At 46.5% G+C, this 16,391-nt stretch overlaps 1 protein-coding gene across 1 annotated transcript; it reads right to left on the reverse strand.

Moving 5' to 3' along the window:
- Positions 1-7,431: 7,431 nt before the first annotated feature.
- On the reverse strand, positions 7,432-16,147 carry PRDM13 (PR/SET domain 13). Its single transcript, XM_039467906.1, has 4 exons — positions 15,799-16,147; positions 14,083-14,214; positions 13,654-13,774; positions 7,432-9,956 (listed from the first exon to the last, which is right to left on the reverse strand). The coding sequence occupies exons 1-4, from the start codon at positions 15,940-15,942 to the stop codon at positions 8,230-8,232; spliced, it is 2,124 nt and encodes a 707-aa protein (XP_039323840.1). The 5' UTR covers positions 15,943-16,147; the 3' UTR covers positions 7,432-8,229.
- Positions 16,148-16,391: the final 244 nt, after the last annotated feature.

Consider the following 16,391-nt stretch of genomic DNA (forward strand, 5'->3'; position numbering starts at 1 on the left):
AATTGGTTAAATCTATTTACATCTACACAATAGAGTACTGTGTAGCAATAAAAGGAAAAAAAAAGTGATGAGACTCTCTGAATTATCATGAAAAACATTTCCAGAGTATATTAATTAAAAAAAAAAAAAGGCGGGGTGACTCATGCCTGTAATCCCAGCACCTTGGGAGGCTGAGGTAGGTGGATCACAAGGTCAGGAGATCGAGACCATCCTGACTAACACAGTGAAACCCCATGTCTACTGAAAATTTAAAAAAAAAAAATTAGCCAGGCGTGGTGGCACACCCCTGCAGTCCCAGCTACTCCAGAGCCTGAGGCAGGAGAATCGCCTGAACCAGGGAGGCGGAGGTTGCAGTGAGCCAAGATTGCGCCACTGCACTCCAGCCTGGGCCACAGAGTGAGACTCCGCACACACACCCCACCCCCCCAAAAAAAGCAGGATACAGAAGAGTGAATATTACACCTTTAAGACAAGGAAGAAAATAAGAATACATTTATTCTTGGATATTTATAGTTCCAAAAAGAAAAAAACTGGACATATACAAGAAACTAAAGTAGGTGATTATCAGTAGAGATCCAGATTTTGTTGGTTTTGAAATTCATAGAATTTGGGGGATCTACTTTAAGAAATAAAACACAAAATTAGGTACAGGGCTGTATTTGTCTATTTTCATGTTGCTGATAAAGACATACCCAAGACTGGGAAGAAAATGAGGTTTAATTGGACTTACAGTTCTATATGGCTGAGAAAGCCTCAGAATCACGGCAGGAGGCAAAATGTACTTCTTACATGGCAGCAGCAAGAGAAAAAATGAGGAAGAAGCAAAAGTGGAAACCTCTGATAAACCATCAGGTCTCTTGACATTTATTCGGTATCACGAGAATAGCATGGGAAAGACTGGACCCCATGATTTAATTACCTCCTCCCAGGTCCCTCCTACAACACATGAGAATTCTGGGAGATACAATTCAAGTTGAGATTTGGATAGGGACAGAGCCAAACCATACCAAGGTCTTCTATGAAGATTTCATGCCAGTGACCTTCGTGATATATCTACCTGTGGTGATTACCTATGAGTTGACAGAAGTGTGCAGAAATGAGATTGGATTAAGACTCCTAGATATATACCTGTTTAAACAGTTTTGGTCTTTGAAAATGTGAGTATATTTCCTATTTAAAATGCAAAAACAACTTGTTCAAAAATGCCTAAAATGCCTACTTCTAGGCTACAGTTGTTCAAAGACCCACTCCTTCTTTATCGACTTTTTTTTTTTTTTTTTTGGTAGATAAAGGAGTCTTGTTATGTTGCTAAGGTTGGTCTTGAACTCCTGCCCTCAAGGTGATCCTTCCACCTTGGCCTCCCAAAGTGCTGGGATTATGGGCATGAACCACCACACCTGACCATCTCAACCTTCTTCTTCTAGTTTGGCTCCATTCTGCAACCTTGTGACTGCAGCGATTCTGCCTCAGCCTGGCTCTTGCCTGATACCAATGTGCCTCAAATTCTGTTTTGAGTTTGCCCTTGTATTTCCCTCTTTCTGATCACCCTCAACTCTACCAACAATAGAGCAGCTTCAGACCACCCCAGTCCCACCTCTCCCCTCTCCCTGGCCCAGATTTCCAGGAATACAGCCTGCTACATATGAAAAGAGTTTGAATGTTGAATGAACCACACCACAAACGATCTCCAATACTGAGGGATGCTAGGAAACTGAGAACTTTTTTAGGTACTGACTTGGGAATTTGGTGATTCTCTGGCTGTATATCATAGTCCTGAAATTCTCAACAGAATCAAACTATTACACCTTCCCTCCTAGGGTCCTCAGGATCGCAGGTGGGCCATTCTAGATCTATCTTTATACACATCTTTTTGTTTATATCTATCTTTATACACATCTTGACACAACCAAGTCAGCCTAGACTGGACCCAGCCTTGCAGGGATTTTCCAGAATTCAAATGACTTCAAATACATAACAAGCCAAAGACGTTCTCTAACTTAACTCTGGTTCCAGCTAAAAAAGCCTGGGGACCCACTTATCTTTCAGTTCACCTCATCATCACCCTGTAAAACATTCTGGATCTAGTTACAAAGGATTCAAATTGAATTTCTGGAAACCTACATCAGATGACACTGTTTTAAAGAGGTCATATGACAGGGTGTGGTAGCATGTACCTGTAATCCCAGCTACTCAGGAGGCTGAGGCCAGAGGATGGCTGGAGCCCAGGAGTTCCATACCAGCCTAGGCAACATATTGAGAACCCATCTCAAAAACAAACAAACAACAACAAAAAAGCCCTAAATAAATAACTGAATAGAACAGGAGGACACATATTAATAGTGTGTTGAGAATGAGGCTATAGAGTGGAGTCAGTGGGCTTAGTAATGACTCCTAGAAATATTTCTAGCTTGGTGTTGAAACAAGATCCATTTCCTTTATAACAATAAAATAAATTGTTATAAAGATTAAATGAGATAATGAAGATTTAATGAAATGAGTGCTGTCAAGGAAACCTCGAGGCAAAGCTATCTTTTTCTCACTTTATGAGGAGAATATTAGCCAATATAAATACCATGAAGTCTCAAACTACTAATTCAAGACAGTAATACACAAATTGATTTAGAAATCAATGTAGGGCATAGCATGCATACAAACACCTATGATGGCAACGCCGGTACCCTGAGACCACATTTCAGCATGTTAGCTTTAAATAATTCTGAAAGCCTATCCCATAAACCCCGTGATGTATTTTATTTTCTCTACATCCTCTTGGTTGCTATGGCATTTTTTTCTACTGCTTTCTGAAAAATCACAAATAAGCTTATAACATACGACATCCTACATTGACTTGTTTCTCATTGGATTGACTTTTAGCATACCTGAAAGCATTTTGTTGCTCACAGATGTGTGCTGCTATGGTCCAATGCCCTCAAGTGAGCTTGAATCTGACCTGGTCCTGTCTCCATTTCCCTTAAGGTGACAATTGAAGAATCAACTGCTCAGTGTCAAGTATAGAATCTTATCTTTCTGCCCTTTTTTTCCAGGGATCTAAGTAAGATTAAAAACAAACTTTGACCTTCACTATGTTCTTATGTAAAGCCATCTTCTATTGCATCTATCTTCATTATGTCTCCTGTCACATAAGACATTTCCACCTAAGGCTTTCTACTCAGATACAACTAGCCATGAAACGCTGGATTTTAAAGCATTCTCTACTTAATTTCCAGGAACACTGCTGCACTACCAGCATTAAGAATAGAAAATATGTATTTGTAGCTATTTCTTGCAATATCAAATTATGCAAAGACATATATGGATAGAAAGAAAGTAGAGAACACTCACGATGTTTGGGTATGTATTTCATTTTTAAGTTTCCTTACTCGAAAACATTTCTCTTCATCTGTTTAACTCAAATTTAATCTATGACTTTTATATTCTATAACGAACTCATGATCTCGTCTTTGTTAGACATTTACATGAAACGTTAAAATTTAAATAATTAAAATGTACTTGAAATAAAGTCAGTGTCTTCAAAGGGGTTCCATGCATACGTGTAGTCTACTCACTTTCGGTCCCTTTTTGGGGGACTCTCGGAGGGTTTGCAAGCTAGCGGCTTTAACGTTGTCTGTGGTACAAGGGCTTAATTTGAATTAAACTACAGTCGCAGATGACAGAAGCCCTCCTTTCATCTTTTGTAGGGAGGTCACCGAGCCCAGAGCGAGCGCCACGCTCCTTCTGGAACTGAGCACGTTGGCCCCGCCGTCTGCTGAGTCCTCCTCTTCACAGCTCACACCTGGGTGACCCAGGGTCACGCCTGACCTCCCGGCGGCGCCGGCGCCTCTGGCCTCTTCCCGTTGGGGAGGCGGCAGATGGCGAGAGCGCACCGCGCGGGTGCCGCAGCGGGGCCAAGCCGCTTCCACAGGGACCAGTTCGGCCCGAAACTCCCCCGCCTCCTGCCGGGCGCTGTGAGCCCCGCTCTCCAGCAGGACTCCTGGCCTGTCCACCGAAACGCGGCGAGACACCAGAACCTCGGCCCCAACCAGGCCCCAGACACGACTGTTCCCAGGGAGCTCGAGGCTGTGAGCCGTTGGAGCGCCGCGCCGCAGGATGTGAGGCTCGCAAGCTCACGTCGGGCGCGGCCTGGTCGCCGCCACAGAGCCCGGGCTTCTTTCGCGCGCGGCCAGCTCGCCACCAATAGCAACCCTGGCTCCTAGGAATGGGCCAATGGGAGCGCTCGGAGTAACTAGGCTCAACCAACCACCGCCCGCTCGGCTCTGGAACCCCACAGCAGGTCACCACTACTCCCTCAACTCCGCCAGGCGGCAGTTCTAGCCGCTCCCGTCCTTCCTTCAGAGTCTAGACGTTAAATCCACTTTCCCCAGAGTAGAGTCCTGCGGACTTGCAGCCGATGCTAGGCTCAAGAAGAGATGCACGCGCGCTCACCTCCGCTGCGTGCTTCTGCTTAAGCTCATGCCTCAATGCCCAGTCAAGCTTTTCAGAAATTAGTGAAAACAAACGGGAATTCTTCTTCCCAGGCAATTGACCGCTATGAACCATTTGAACCGTTGTTTGAGCTTAAAATGGAAAGATGGCCTGAGAAGAGGAGGTCTGAAGAAGTTTCTCCTTAGCAAAAGCGTATAAAGCCTTTATTTACTAAAGCCGATGCAAGTTGGGGGCTAGAAGTGAACCAAAAGGAGTGTTCCGCAAAAAGACGCTAGTGTTATACAAGGTCGTCAACCCTTATCTCCTTAGGTTGATGTCTTCGAAATGAAATAACAGAGTTGCTAGAGTTTGGGTTTTGTTTTGGTTTTTTTTTTTCAATATCGTTTGATAGCTCACTATGTGTCAGGTGTGATCTAAGCTGCGGGCCTGCGTTAATTCATTTGTTGTTCACAACTACCCTATGGTTTATTTCATTCTGTTTTACAAGTGAGAAAATTGAGGCGATAGAGAAACTGGCCCAAGATGCAAAAATAGTAAGTGACAGAGGCAGGACTACCCAGGTCTGCCTGAGGTATTTAGGCTAACAAAACAGTTTAATGCCCAAATTAACTAGGTCCAAACAATCTAGAGTCTTTCACTTCTAAAGAAAATGAATACTCCGTCTATTTTTTTTTTTTTTTAACTTTTGATGTAAAGTATTCAGTTAGAATCCCAGAGACTTCCTGTGGACTTAGCATAACCCTCAAAGTTAGTTGTGGTCATCAAGATAAGAAGAGTTGAATGGTGGGTAGGGTGGGGGGAAGAGAGAGAGCGATAGGAGAATGAAAGAAATAATCTGAGAAATAGGAATTCAACTGAAGCACTTAAAATAAACAATATTATTGTTCCTGGTTGTGTATCACTGATATGACTTTGCCATTAAAATGAATAATGGCATTATGTATGACAGTATGCACATACGTGAACAAACGTATGGGTTATCTGAGGCAACCTATGGAGAATTACACATGACTTTTGATTAAGAGACTGTTCCATTTTTTCATATTGGAATCTGTTTTAACAATGTCTAGAAGATATAAATTCACAAAGGAAAACAAAGTATTGGGTCCTTCGGTTTTTTTTAATTCTAAATGTATATCCTTTGACCAAACTAATTTTAGGAATTTTTGTTTTGTTTTGTTTTTGAGATGGGGTCTCACTATGTTGCTCATGCTGGAGTGCTGTGGTTATTCATAGGCATGATCATAGCACACCACAGCCTTGAATAACTGGGCTAAAGCAAACCTTCTGCCTCAGCCTCCTGAGTAGCTGAGACTACAGACATGAGCCACTGCCCCCGGCTTATTTTTAATTTATTTTTACTAGCTAGTTTCAGGAGTTACAGGAGTTGGTGCTGGGCCGGAAAACAGGAGAAGGGAGCAATACCATTATAGCTGATAAAAAAATTTTCGCATGTTTCAAATCTAGGCAGCCTTTGTCGCTTTCCCTAAGAACTCACATGCTCCGATTTCAGAAAAGCATTTCCAATACTCTTCTATAGTGGTGGGTTTCGTTTCAAGCAATAATTGCTTCAAAGGGCAAGACCACAGTACTAAACAGGCAGTAGGAAGCTCTGAGCTCCTGGAGCCAATTTACCAGGCAGATGCTTGAGTTCACTTCTAGTTCTGTGTAAGGAGGCCATTCCTGAACCTGGTGGGGCAAGCCAATGGTCCTCCTCCCCAGAGGAAGGAAAAAACTGCAAGTAGCATAAGAACCTGGCACAGTATAGGTCCTCAATAATGGTAGTATCTTTGTCACCATAATTACCTGTTGATACTTTTTTTTCTCTGTTAGCTTTCTTTCATAAAGCAAAACATTTTCTGGTCAGCTGACACTAAAAACCTATAATCCCTAGCATATGTTTTCTCACAGAAGAAATCTTGCAGATCACCACCAGTAGAAATCAGATGCCCTCCCCATCCATGCCTCCTGCTATGATGTACCAGAAAATGTTCCTGCCAGCCACCCTGTGACTGAGGCAGTGTTGCCAACAGGAAGACAAGGTGGAGACTTGCAAGTCATTCAGGATTCAGGGAAAAAAGGGCATTTTAAACTGAGTTAAATTATCAGAGTCACATCCAGACCCTTGGGTGACTCGCCAGAATCTTCAAACTGACCTCTGAAAAGTGCTACAGACATGGGCTCTTTGGGTACCTGCCCTTAGCTGAGGGGTTAACTGATCCTCTGCTTTCTACAGTGAACTCCTCCCCAGAGTGTACATGGGGAGGAAGATGGGTGCTCTGCAATTTTAGTCAACAAAATTATATTCTTTATGATATCTACTCATTAGCTAGTATTAATTTTTAAAACCAGTATATATAGTCATTGCTTCTAATTTTGTTGTTCTAATTATGTGCCTCTCGGTGACCTTAAAGAGTATGTTTTCTTTTCTGTAAAATGGGACCAATATTGACAGCAGAAGTCCACGGAAAGAAGTACATGGAAAAAAGAAACTTACAAGTGAAGCAAATAGATCAGCATTTCCAACAAAACAGACTCTCCTTTAGTATTTGTTGAATTAATAATAAAATATATGAATCGTAAAAGACACTGAGCAAGTTTCCTTTTTGCTTCCCAAAGAAAGTTCTGCCAAAAGGGAACACAACAAAAAAATAGTGATTCTACAATTCCATAATTTTTGTGATAATATGTGAGGTTTTTCTTCCTGAAGGTCATGAGCTTCTTTCAGTAAACATGAAAACACTTAGCATGATTAAGAATGGTTTTAGAAAACAATTGTTTTGCCTGCTGATTGGGAGCCTGTGAAATGTACATATTGAAAATGGTATATTTCCCTGTTAAAATACAATGCTGCTTGACACTATTTTATGAATAATCAAAGCATTCAAGTCTCCAATTATTTATTTATTATGGAGTCTCCTCGGAAATTGTTTTCAAATTAAACGACTTCTTTAAAATATCTGTTGAAATCACTAAGTGAACAAACTTTCGTTTGTATCTTTATTTTTCTTAAAGATTGCACAATTTGGAACCAAAACCAAAATACTATATCCACTGTACAGAGTCATTATAAAACAACACACATCACATTTGTATTCTACCAAATAGAATATTTTCTTTAAAATTATATATTGCGTGCTCTTAGATTCATGCTTTAGATATTTTACATTTTTCATTATTCTCTCATAAATAATTGCAACTTGACCAATTTGTACACCTGCTACCACTATATATTGAATGGGGCAAGGCATAGTCTTTGACATGAGAATAGATAAAATGGAAACCAGTGTTTGAATGTCACATCTACCCAATTGTGACTAGTGTTTTGCCTATGCAATGAAATGCTAATGTAAAATACACACAAAACGTGGTTTCAAAAGGCACAATTTCCTCCACAGAAAAGTACAGCTTAAAAAGACGCGGCAATTAAAATCTGCGCCCTTGAGGGCGCTGTGACGTTCACATTGATGTGGTCCTGACCACCAAGCGCAGACCGCCTGGGTGATTCAGGGTGAGCCCATCCAAGAAGTCCAGCGGCCCGGGGTGAGGAGATATTGGTCGCCCGCAAGCTGTCCAGGTGGACGGATTTACCCCACCTCTGAACTGTTGATCTGAGTTTCAGCACCAGACCTGGGGACCTCTCACGGTTCTAAATCTGGCTCCCTCTCAAAAATAAAAAAGATTTTGTCCGTTGGGTCCGTCTTCGCACCACCAGGAGTTCTTCTTCTCCGAGAATAGACCCTCGACTCCGCTCGGCCATCCGGCGCCCCTGCACAGGAAGACTCGCTACAAGTCGCGCTCGCCGCCGCCCCCAGCCTCGGGGTCGCTCTGGTCGTCTGTGTAGCAGACATCCACGTCACTGTCGTCGCTCTTGGGATCCCCAGACTCCGGGGGATAGCCGGGCTCGGGACCCGGCCCGTCGCCCGCCTTGGCGAGCAGACTCTGGCCGGGGTGGCGGGACTTGACGTGTCGCTCAAGGTCCCGGCGGCGCACAAGTACCTTGCCGCAGAACTCGCAGCGGTAGGGCGTGTTGCCCTCGGCGTGCAGCCGGATGTGCTTGTTGAGATTGCTGGGGTCGCCGAAGGGCCGCAGACAGACTTTGCACTTTAGTGGCTTGTAGCCAGTGTGGGTCCGCATGTGGATCTTGAGCCCGTACTTGCGCGAGTACAGCTTGCCGCAGTAGAGGCACAGGTGGCCAGTCTTGGGCTTGCCTGCGCCGCTGCCTCCGCTGCCGCTGCCCCCAGTGCCGCCCGCCGCCAGGATGGCCGGTGGCAGCGTCCCCGAGTCCAGGCGTCCGCGACCCTTCCCCGCCGCCATCTCGGACAGCTGCTGATTGTGCATGGCGATCTCTCGGTCGATGCTGGCCAGGGAGCCCAGCTCTGCGGGGCTTAGGGCGGCCGCTGCGGGCCCGCTGAAGTAGGAGATGGACTCGGGATACTTCAGCAGTCCGCCGAAGTGCAATTTGAGCGGGTAATAAGCAGTGGTGGCCGGTGAGCCGTACAGCAGCTCCCCGTTGTAGACTGTAAAGGCCGGCATGACGGCGGGCAGGTGGCTGCACTCACCACCGGGATAGGCCTTGAGCCCGCCAGTGTCGAGGGCCGGCATCGCGCAGCGCTCGAGGGGCAGACCGGGCGCAGGGGGCAGCTGCGCGTATCGCGCTCCTGACAGCGCGGAGGCGGCGGGCGGGGCGCGCTCCACGTGCTTAAAAGCGGACGCCTCTTCCGGGGGGAGCGAGAGCAGAGGGAAGCCGCGCAGGGCCCCAGAGCATGGCAAACCAGGCGGCGGCGGCGGCGGCGGGTCCCCAGCGAGTAGGCACTTGGGATGGTGGTGGTGGTGCGCATGGTGGTGAAGGTGGTGGCCCGCGCCGCCCCCAGCCGAGTTCTCCCCGGTCCCGGGGCGCCCGCCTGCCCGGCCCCCTCCCAGCAGCCTGCCCAAGGCAATGCCGGCCCCCTGCTTGCTGCCGCTCTCCTCCCGGTAGGGGTCGCCGTGAGCGGCCGCCGACGCCCTAGCTAAGCCCGCGGGCTTGAAAGCGGAGCGCACCCCGGGGTAGAAGGCCAGGCTGCCGACCCCAGCCGAGGAGCCGCCCACGATGCCGAGGAAGTGGCCTTGTCCTCGGGCTGCCCCGCTCATGTCCAGGGCACGGTCCACCTGTTCCTTGCCCTTCTTGGGCTGCCCCCACTTGCTTAGGGTCGGCGAGGTGGCCGAGGACGCGGAAGAGGCCTCGCGCTTGATGCCCTCCCGCGCCCCGCAGGCCTGAGCTGGTGGCGGGCCCTGGGGGTGAGGTCGCAAACTTCCTGCCTGGGAAGGCGCGGCGAAATCGGGCGCCGGGGGTTTCGGGGAGAGGCGGAGGCCATCAGCCACCGGGACAGCGCCTTGGCGAGACGCTTGTTCGTGGTGCAGGAAGGCGCCACCTCCGCCGCCGCTAAACACGCAGTGAAAACGCAGGTGTGCCTTAAGGCTGTTGGGGTATCTAAACGTCCTCCAGCAGTACCAGCAGATGTAGCGCTCCTCCCCTGGGTAAGAAAGAATGGAAAAACCACCCGGTGAGAGGCGAACCAGCGAGACAGAAAGAGAGCTCCAGTGCACCCAAAGCAAAGCCCAAGTTTCGCCCAGCGGTATGGGGAGAGGGCAAAATGTAAGTTCAGTAGCCCCACTGTATGGAGGTCCCCGAAAAGCCCCAAATTGCCAACTCTTATCACTGTCTCCATCCTGTGGAACTACTCAGAGGCCAAGAAAGGTGACCAGGGCCTTTCCAACGAAGACTTCCTCCGGGCCATCCAAGCGAAATCTTCGTTGGAAGGGCAGCACTCAGGCAGACTGGCCGGGTAAGAGCAAAGAGCAGCTGTTGCTTTAAATCAAGTGTTGAGGCTGTGCGGTGCCTGGGCCCATCTGTTGGCGTTTGCAGAATAGGTGGCGTATGTCAAGGAGTTTGGATAAACTGAACAAAGACCAATCTAATGGTCGTGAGCGCCTCATTACCAGGCAAGACAATATCCTGTATGTATAGGCCATATGTAATCATTCCTTTTCATAGAACAATGTCTTTTGTGTCCTCTACCCACCCATTTCACCCCCTTCCAGCCTTAAACACTTCGCCTGAGGTTTTCCTGGAGCGTGACCAACTGAAGGACCACATAGGGACTATGATTTGCCATTCTTCAGAATTATTGTTATCTTTATTTCCTCTTTAACCCCATTTAATTTGCTGGGAGAAAAGAAAAAAAAATCTTATGCCCTGATACTCTAAAAACGATGATGATAATCTAAGAAGGTTGATGTTGCATTGTCTTGTCTTGGCTGCCATTTGGTAATTAACTCATAAATAGCTGCACAAATCCAAGCTTAGTAAAGTCTTTGGAGAAAATATATTAGTTTTTTTATATGATATATATAAATTATATAGATCGATAAATAGATATAGATACTTAGCTTTTAATACTTCTGTACCAGGCACTATATACGTGTTTGGTGTCAAATCTTTTTTTGTGTATTTAGTAGTATTAGCGTTAGTTTTTTAATTTTGCCAGAGTTTGTGAACACAATCAAGAGACACAAATATGAGACATTCTGATCACATGCTAAAGTTAATTTCCACTTAAAAGAGTCGCTGTGGAGAGAAATTATCTTGCAGTTGGGATTCTTTTAAAGTATGGTTGATTGATAATACCGAAGGGAAAGATGTCTGTGAGGAAGAAATTAGTTGAACCGCAAGGAATTATCCAAAATATACATCAGTCTCATAAAATTTAACTGGAAAGTTAAATTCTCCCTTCACATATACAAGCAGCTCAACTTTCTGAAATATCAATATAGAAATAACAATAGGGAAAAATTCCAGATCTTCTTCCTTTTATGTATATTGACTTCTTGTTTTATATAACACAAGTAGCTCCCCACCCCCACCCTGTAATATCTGTGAAAACTCAAGTGATAAGCACTCTATTCCAACTGAGTCCAAGGAGAGCAGAAAGAAAAATGGGGAGAGGAGTATGTGCCTGTGAGACACTATCCTAATTGTTTATAGAAGACTTAAATAAAATCATTTCAATGTTCTGTTACTTTATACTGAACATTCATGTAAAATAAATCTTGAAAAAAAAAAAAGAGAGAATAAACCTCCTGGGTTCTCTTGGTGGGTATGTTGTCTTAAATAACCTTCCTTCCAAGTTCAGAGCCTTTCTCTTTCTCTTTTACCTCTTTTGAAAGAGGGAGTTTCCAGAGTCTGCCGCAGAATGACTCAGCTCAATGCAAAGCCACATAAGCTTTTTTCTTAAAATGAAGGGGCAAGATTTTGCTCCATCTTAGTATGAAATTGAAACCCACTGAAGTTAGCTAGTATTGGGAGAATAGCAGCCATCCCTAATCATTTCTTCCTCTTTCCAAGCTTTAAGCAACATATGTTTAATATATAGTTTTTTCAGTGATCCTAAGAAACTGACATGTTCTCCAGACTGAGATTCTAATCATGCCAAGAGTATGAAACACATTTCACAAGTGACTGCCTCCTTTTCATGTAACTCTAAGGTGGTCAAGAGTTCAAACTTCTCCAAGCTGGGGAAATCAGGGTTCAAAGTCACTCATGCCTTCTCACCTCCAGAAAAAAAAAATGGTGTTTATTTTGACATCTGTTACCATATAATGTTTATAAGCTCAATTGGCTGAAAGGAAAACACAAGGACCACGATTCCAGTTGCTTTTGTACTATTTGGGAGTACCTATGAAAGGGTATTCTGTGCAGAAATGTCTGGCTCCTAAAGGTGAGTGGCCCTCCAAATTTTATAGTGGCAGATTTGAGAGTTCTCCACTATGCGGCTTTTATTACACTTCTCTTTTTACTGGAAGAAGTTGACAAGAGAATTTATATAATGTGATGCAAGGAACAAACTACGTAGGATAATTTGAATGCTATACATACAAAATGAACAGAATTAACTTACAGAAGGTGGTGATATGTTAAAGTGACTCTTAGTTTTGAATAAACTTCATTGTCTTATTCATAAAGTGTTCCCTAATTCACATATTTGTATTTCTCTAAACCTATTTCTAAAGGGATATGACTGAGCAGACAATTCAAGAAAAGAGCATGTTAAAATAATTCACAGCATTCTTTTTTTATGTTAAATAATAAATGTGTCTTCAGGAGAAATTACAGACAATTGGCAAGGAAAAAAAGCCATGGAAGCTTTATGTATGGAAATGAAGTCTCCAAGACCTTAACTATTCTAGCACCTCCTAGACTTCTTTCCACAGGAAGTGTTCTTGTGTTCAAGGGAAGGTTTAGAAATGTTTTTCTGTTTAGTTACTGCACCTTAATTTGCATAAATCCGCTCTTGGCTTTGGAAGGAATCAAATAAATCTGAGAAGAAACTGGGATACATCCCAGATTCAAGTTGCAGGGGAAATGAATAAATACCACTTAAATGGAAGGGTCTCAGTACCTGCCAACTGACCAGCTGTAAGTACCGTAATACTTCTAAAATGCTGTAGAAATGCATTGCTCTCCTGGAAAGCCAGTGGAGAAGAAATGTCCTTGCACTTTATAAAAGCATTTCAGGTTTGAGTATACTCCGTGGAGCTCATCATGTAATTACTGTAACAACAGCTTAAGGCTCCTTTTTTTTGAGTCAGGGTCTCACTTGTCACCCAGGCTGGCGTGCAGTGGTAACATTACAACTTACTGGAACCTCAACCTCCTGGGCTCAAGTGATCCTCTTGCCTCAGCCTCCTGCGTAGCTAAGACTATAGGCATGCACCACTACACCTGGCTAATTATTTTATTGTTGTAGAGACAGGGGACTCACTGTGTTGCCCAGGCTGGTCTCGAACTCCTAGCCTCAAGTGATCCTCCTACCTTGGCCTCCCAGAGCGCTGGGATTACAAGAGTGAGCAGCTACCACACCTAATTTTTTCATTGTTAATTGAGTAAATAATTGTCTCTTTGAATATGCAACGGAAAAATGACGGCCCCATTAAGTTCATAAAGCCTACTTTTTCCCCTGCCTTTGTGAGCCAGATTACTACTATCATTGTTACCATTTATGGTTGATTTTAAGGAGGTAGTGACGACCTCTCCTCTTTGCCTTGAAATACAAGGAATGTGGATTCTGTTTTACAGAGGTCGAGCTAAAGGCCCTTCAAGTCTAGGGACTCGCTTCAAGACAGGAGGAGGAGGGCTAGACTCTTCCCCATCCAAGCTTTCAGTGTGGGTACCTTTCTCATCGTGAGTCGGAGTTGCTGTCGTGGGGATGTCGAACCACTGAGCCAAGGAGTTAGAATACCACACTGTCAGCTCCTCCCCTGGCTGGACGTCTCGCAATGCTCGGTAGAAGATCTGGGATGCAAGGAATAGGACAGTTTTCTGTCATTTCCTGGGTAATCGGTCAAAAAGCAACTGAGAAGAAAGGTTCACCAACTCTGATGCTGTGTGACCCTGGAGAAGCTACTGGAGCTCTCTGAATTTCACTTCCCTCATCCTTCAACGGAAAAACAATCGTATCTACCTTATAGGGTTGCGGAGACTTTTAAATGAGACATCTAGCTAAAGCACTTTGCTATTACTATTTTTGGCCACCGCAGGGACAATTAGGTAGATTGAATTGGCGGTGGGGTGTGGGGGGTGTAGGGAGAAGCCCGCAGTACCTGTCCTCCGGGTAAGTCTGCAATAGCTTCCAGAGTCTGTTCCTGGGAGTTTCTGGCTGCCCGGATTAACCCTATCCACTCCAGAGGGGAGCCCCCCGACTCGTCCACCAGCTCCCCTCTCACCATGCGCACCTGCAACACAAGCAGTGGTCGTTCTCCCCGCACCTTGGCGAGGCCCACAACCCAGACGGAAAGTTTATCCTCTACCCCCACCCAATACAGCAAAGTGGTTGGTTTTGGTTTAGCCAGACCACTACGGGCTACTGGGAGGAGGAGAATTCCTTAGAACCTTGCTTGGGGAAGGGAGAAGAGTGAAGTCTACCTATGCTAACAGTACCCCCACTTTCCTGCACCCCACCTTGGCAACACGGAGAGGTGGGAGGGATGTTGAGAACATCCTCTCTGCCTGCTTAGGCACCTCTCCTACCAAGTTGTCCCCCACACCCTACCCCAGCTCTCTCACTTGCAGTCCTGAGAGAAGCCCTAACACACCAGGACAGAGACGTTTCTAAATAGGGCCCAGAGCGTCCCCTCGACAAACAAACAAGAAAAAAAAAAAATTATCTCATGCCTCCTTTATTTTGTGTACATCCCACCTAGGTGCCTGTGAGCCCTGCAGCGAAAGTCTCAGAATAAAGCGCAAGCAGGGGAAAAGCTTGCCCGCAGCTGGCAGGCCATTTAAAAGCAATTAAAACGCGTTAAAGAGGAATGCGCGGTGGGCACCAAGCTCTGCTTTAGACTGTGGTGGGTAGCGTGATTGCAGGAGGAGCGGTGCAAGTTCCGCTGGCTGGACACCGGAGCTATCTCTTACTCGAAAGCTCCAAGCAAAGCAAGCTAAAGCCAAGGAAGTCAAGGTCCTCCCTTCTGCCCCAGCTTCTGCCTTCATTTCCTGGTCGCTGTTTGCCGACCTTTGGCTGCTGGGACCACCCCTTCCCCCAAAGCGGGCGGGTACCTTTAAGTCCCTCTTGTCAGGGGTCACGACGGTGTTGAGGGTTGGGGAGTCAAAGCTGGTGGTTTGGCCCTGGAGCGTCCCGGTTGGGACTTTGGACTCAGAGCCCCGCTGCAAGCGCTCTGACCCTGTGCCCGGCGCGGGTGACCACCGTTCGCCCTCTGAGCCCGCGTCAGAGCCAGCACCTTGCTCATCCTCTCTCCATATGCTCCAAACCCACAAGCTGACATGAGCAAGGGAAAAAAAAACGTCTGGGGAGGTTCTAGGAACTGAGAGCCTCCCAAAGATTCTTTTTTCCGGGGGAAAAAAAAACGGATTAAATTATTTTAAAGTGAAATTAGGCCTCAAATTAACATATTGAAGGGCAGAAGGGAAGAAAGGTTCTCGATGCCCTGCACCCACAGAAAGAGAGTGCTTTTGCAGAGAGAGCTGCGGACAGGGTGTAGTGGGGTGGGCTACCAATCTGACTGAGGAGACCCGAGAGCGCAGGGGAAAACGCAAGCTGCGAATGGTCCCAGCACCTACAGCGTTCAGTGCACCCCACCCAGGGCTGTCCCCTCTCTGCCATATTCTTTCCTCTCAGTCCGACCCCTTCCAGCTCTCACAGTTAGACTATTTGCTCAGAATAATAGGAGTCCCCTTCCACCCGGCAGAATTATCAGGTAACGACTCAATCACTCTCTTCTCCATTTCCTCTCTCTCTACCCCTTTCCCGGGTCAGGGGACTGAGGCGAACCGCAGAGGGCAGAGGTCTGAATGGCCAATACCTTTTTCTTGGGCCCGGGCTCCCTGCGGTCTGACAGGTACTTGCCCAGCTTGAAGGTACCAGGCACCGGTCCGAGGCGCAAGCCGGCCGGGATGCAGCAGTCGGCACTCACGCTAGTGGCTGGAGGTCGGGCGGTTGCGTGCATTGTTGCCGCCGCCGCCCCCAGGCAGGCGCTCTGGTGCGCCAGGTCCTCAGAAGGGCGCGAGTGACAGAGCTGGAGCTGCGCGCTAGCCAGGGAGCCGCGCCCCGACGTGCGTCCTCCGCCCGCGGAGTGACGCGGGCGGGCATGCACTGCGCCTTTTCAATTGGGGCGGGAGCCTTTTGGCACCGCGAGCGCAAGGGCGCGGAGTTTGGTGAGAGAGTTGCGCTGCGAAGCAGCTGCAGAGTCCCACCCGAGAGGGTCACATGGAGTGGTTCCCTCAGCCCCCTGCATAATCGAGGCCTCTGAATGGCTAGCACACAATGGTCCAGGCGACCTTCCCATTCCTAAAAATCCAATTTGTCAAGGGCGAAGAAAAGGCACTGGTGAATCAAAGGTCCGGCGGGACCATTAATCCTCAGCATGGGGTATTGTCCTCGAGACAGTTACGATAT

Source organism: Saimiri boliviensis, chromosome 4 (assembly GCF_048565385.1).
Source record: "Saimiri boliviensis isolate mSaiBol1 chromosome 4, mSaiBol1.pri, whole genome shotgun sequence".
In the NCBI taxonomy this organism is placed as follows: domain Eukaryota; kingdom Metazoa; phylum Chordata; class Mammalia; order Primates; family Cebidae; genus Saimiri; species Saimiri boliviensis.

Excerpts from the sequence above, each read along its gene's own strand:
- PRDM13 (XM_039467906.1), bottom strand. The coding sequence starts at position 15,942 with ATGCACGCAACCGCCCGACCTCCAGCCACTAGCGTGAGTGCCGACTGC. Across the intron at positions 14,215-15,798 it reads AGCCCGGGCCCAAGAAAAAG|GTGCGCATGGTGAGAGGGGA; the intron begins GTATTGGCCATT and ends CTTGTGTTGCAG. Across the intron at positions 9,957-13,653 it reads TCCGACTCACGATGAGAAAG|GGGAGGAGCGCTACATCTGC; the intron begins GTACCCACACTG and ends TTTCTTACCCAG.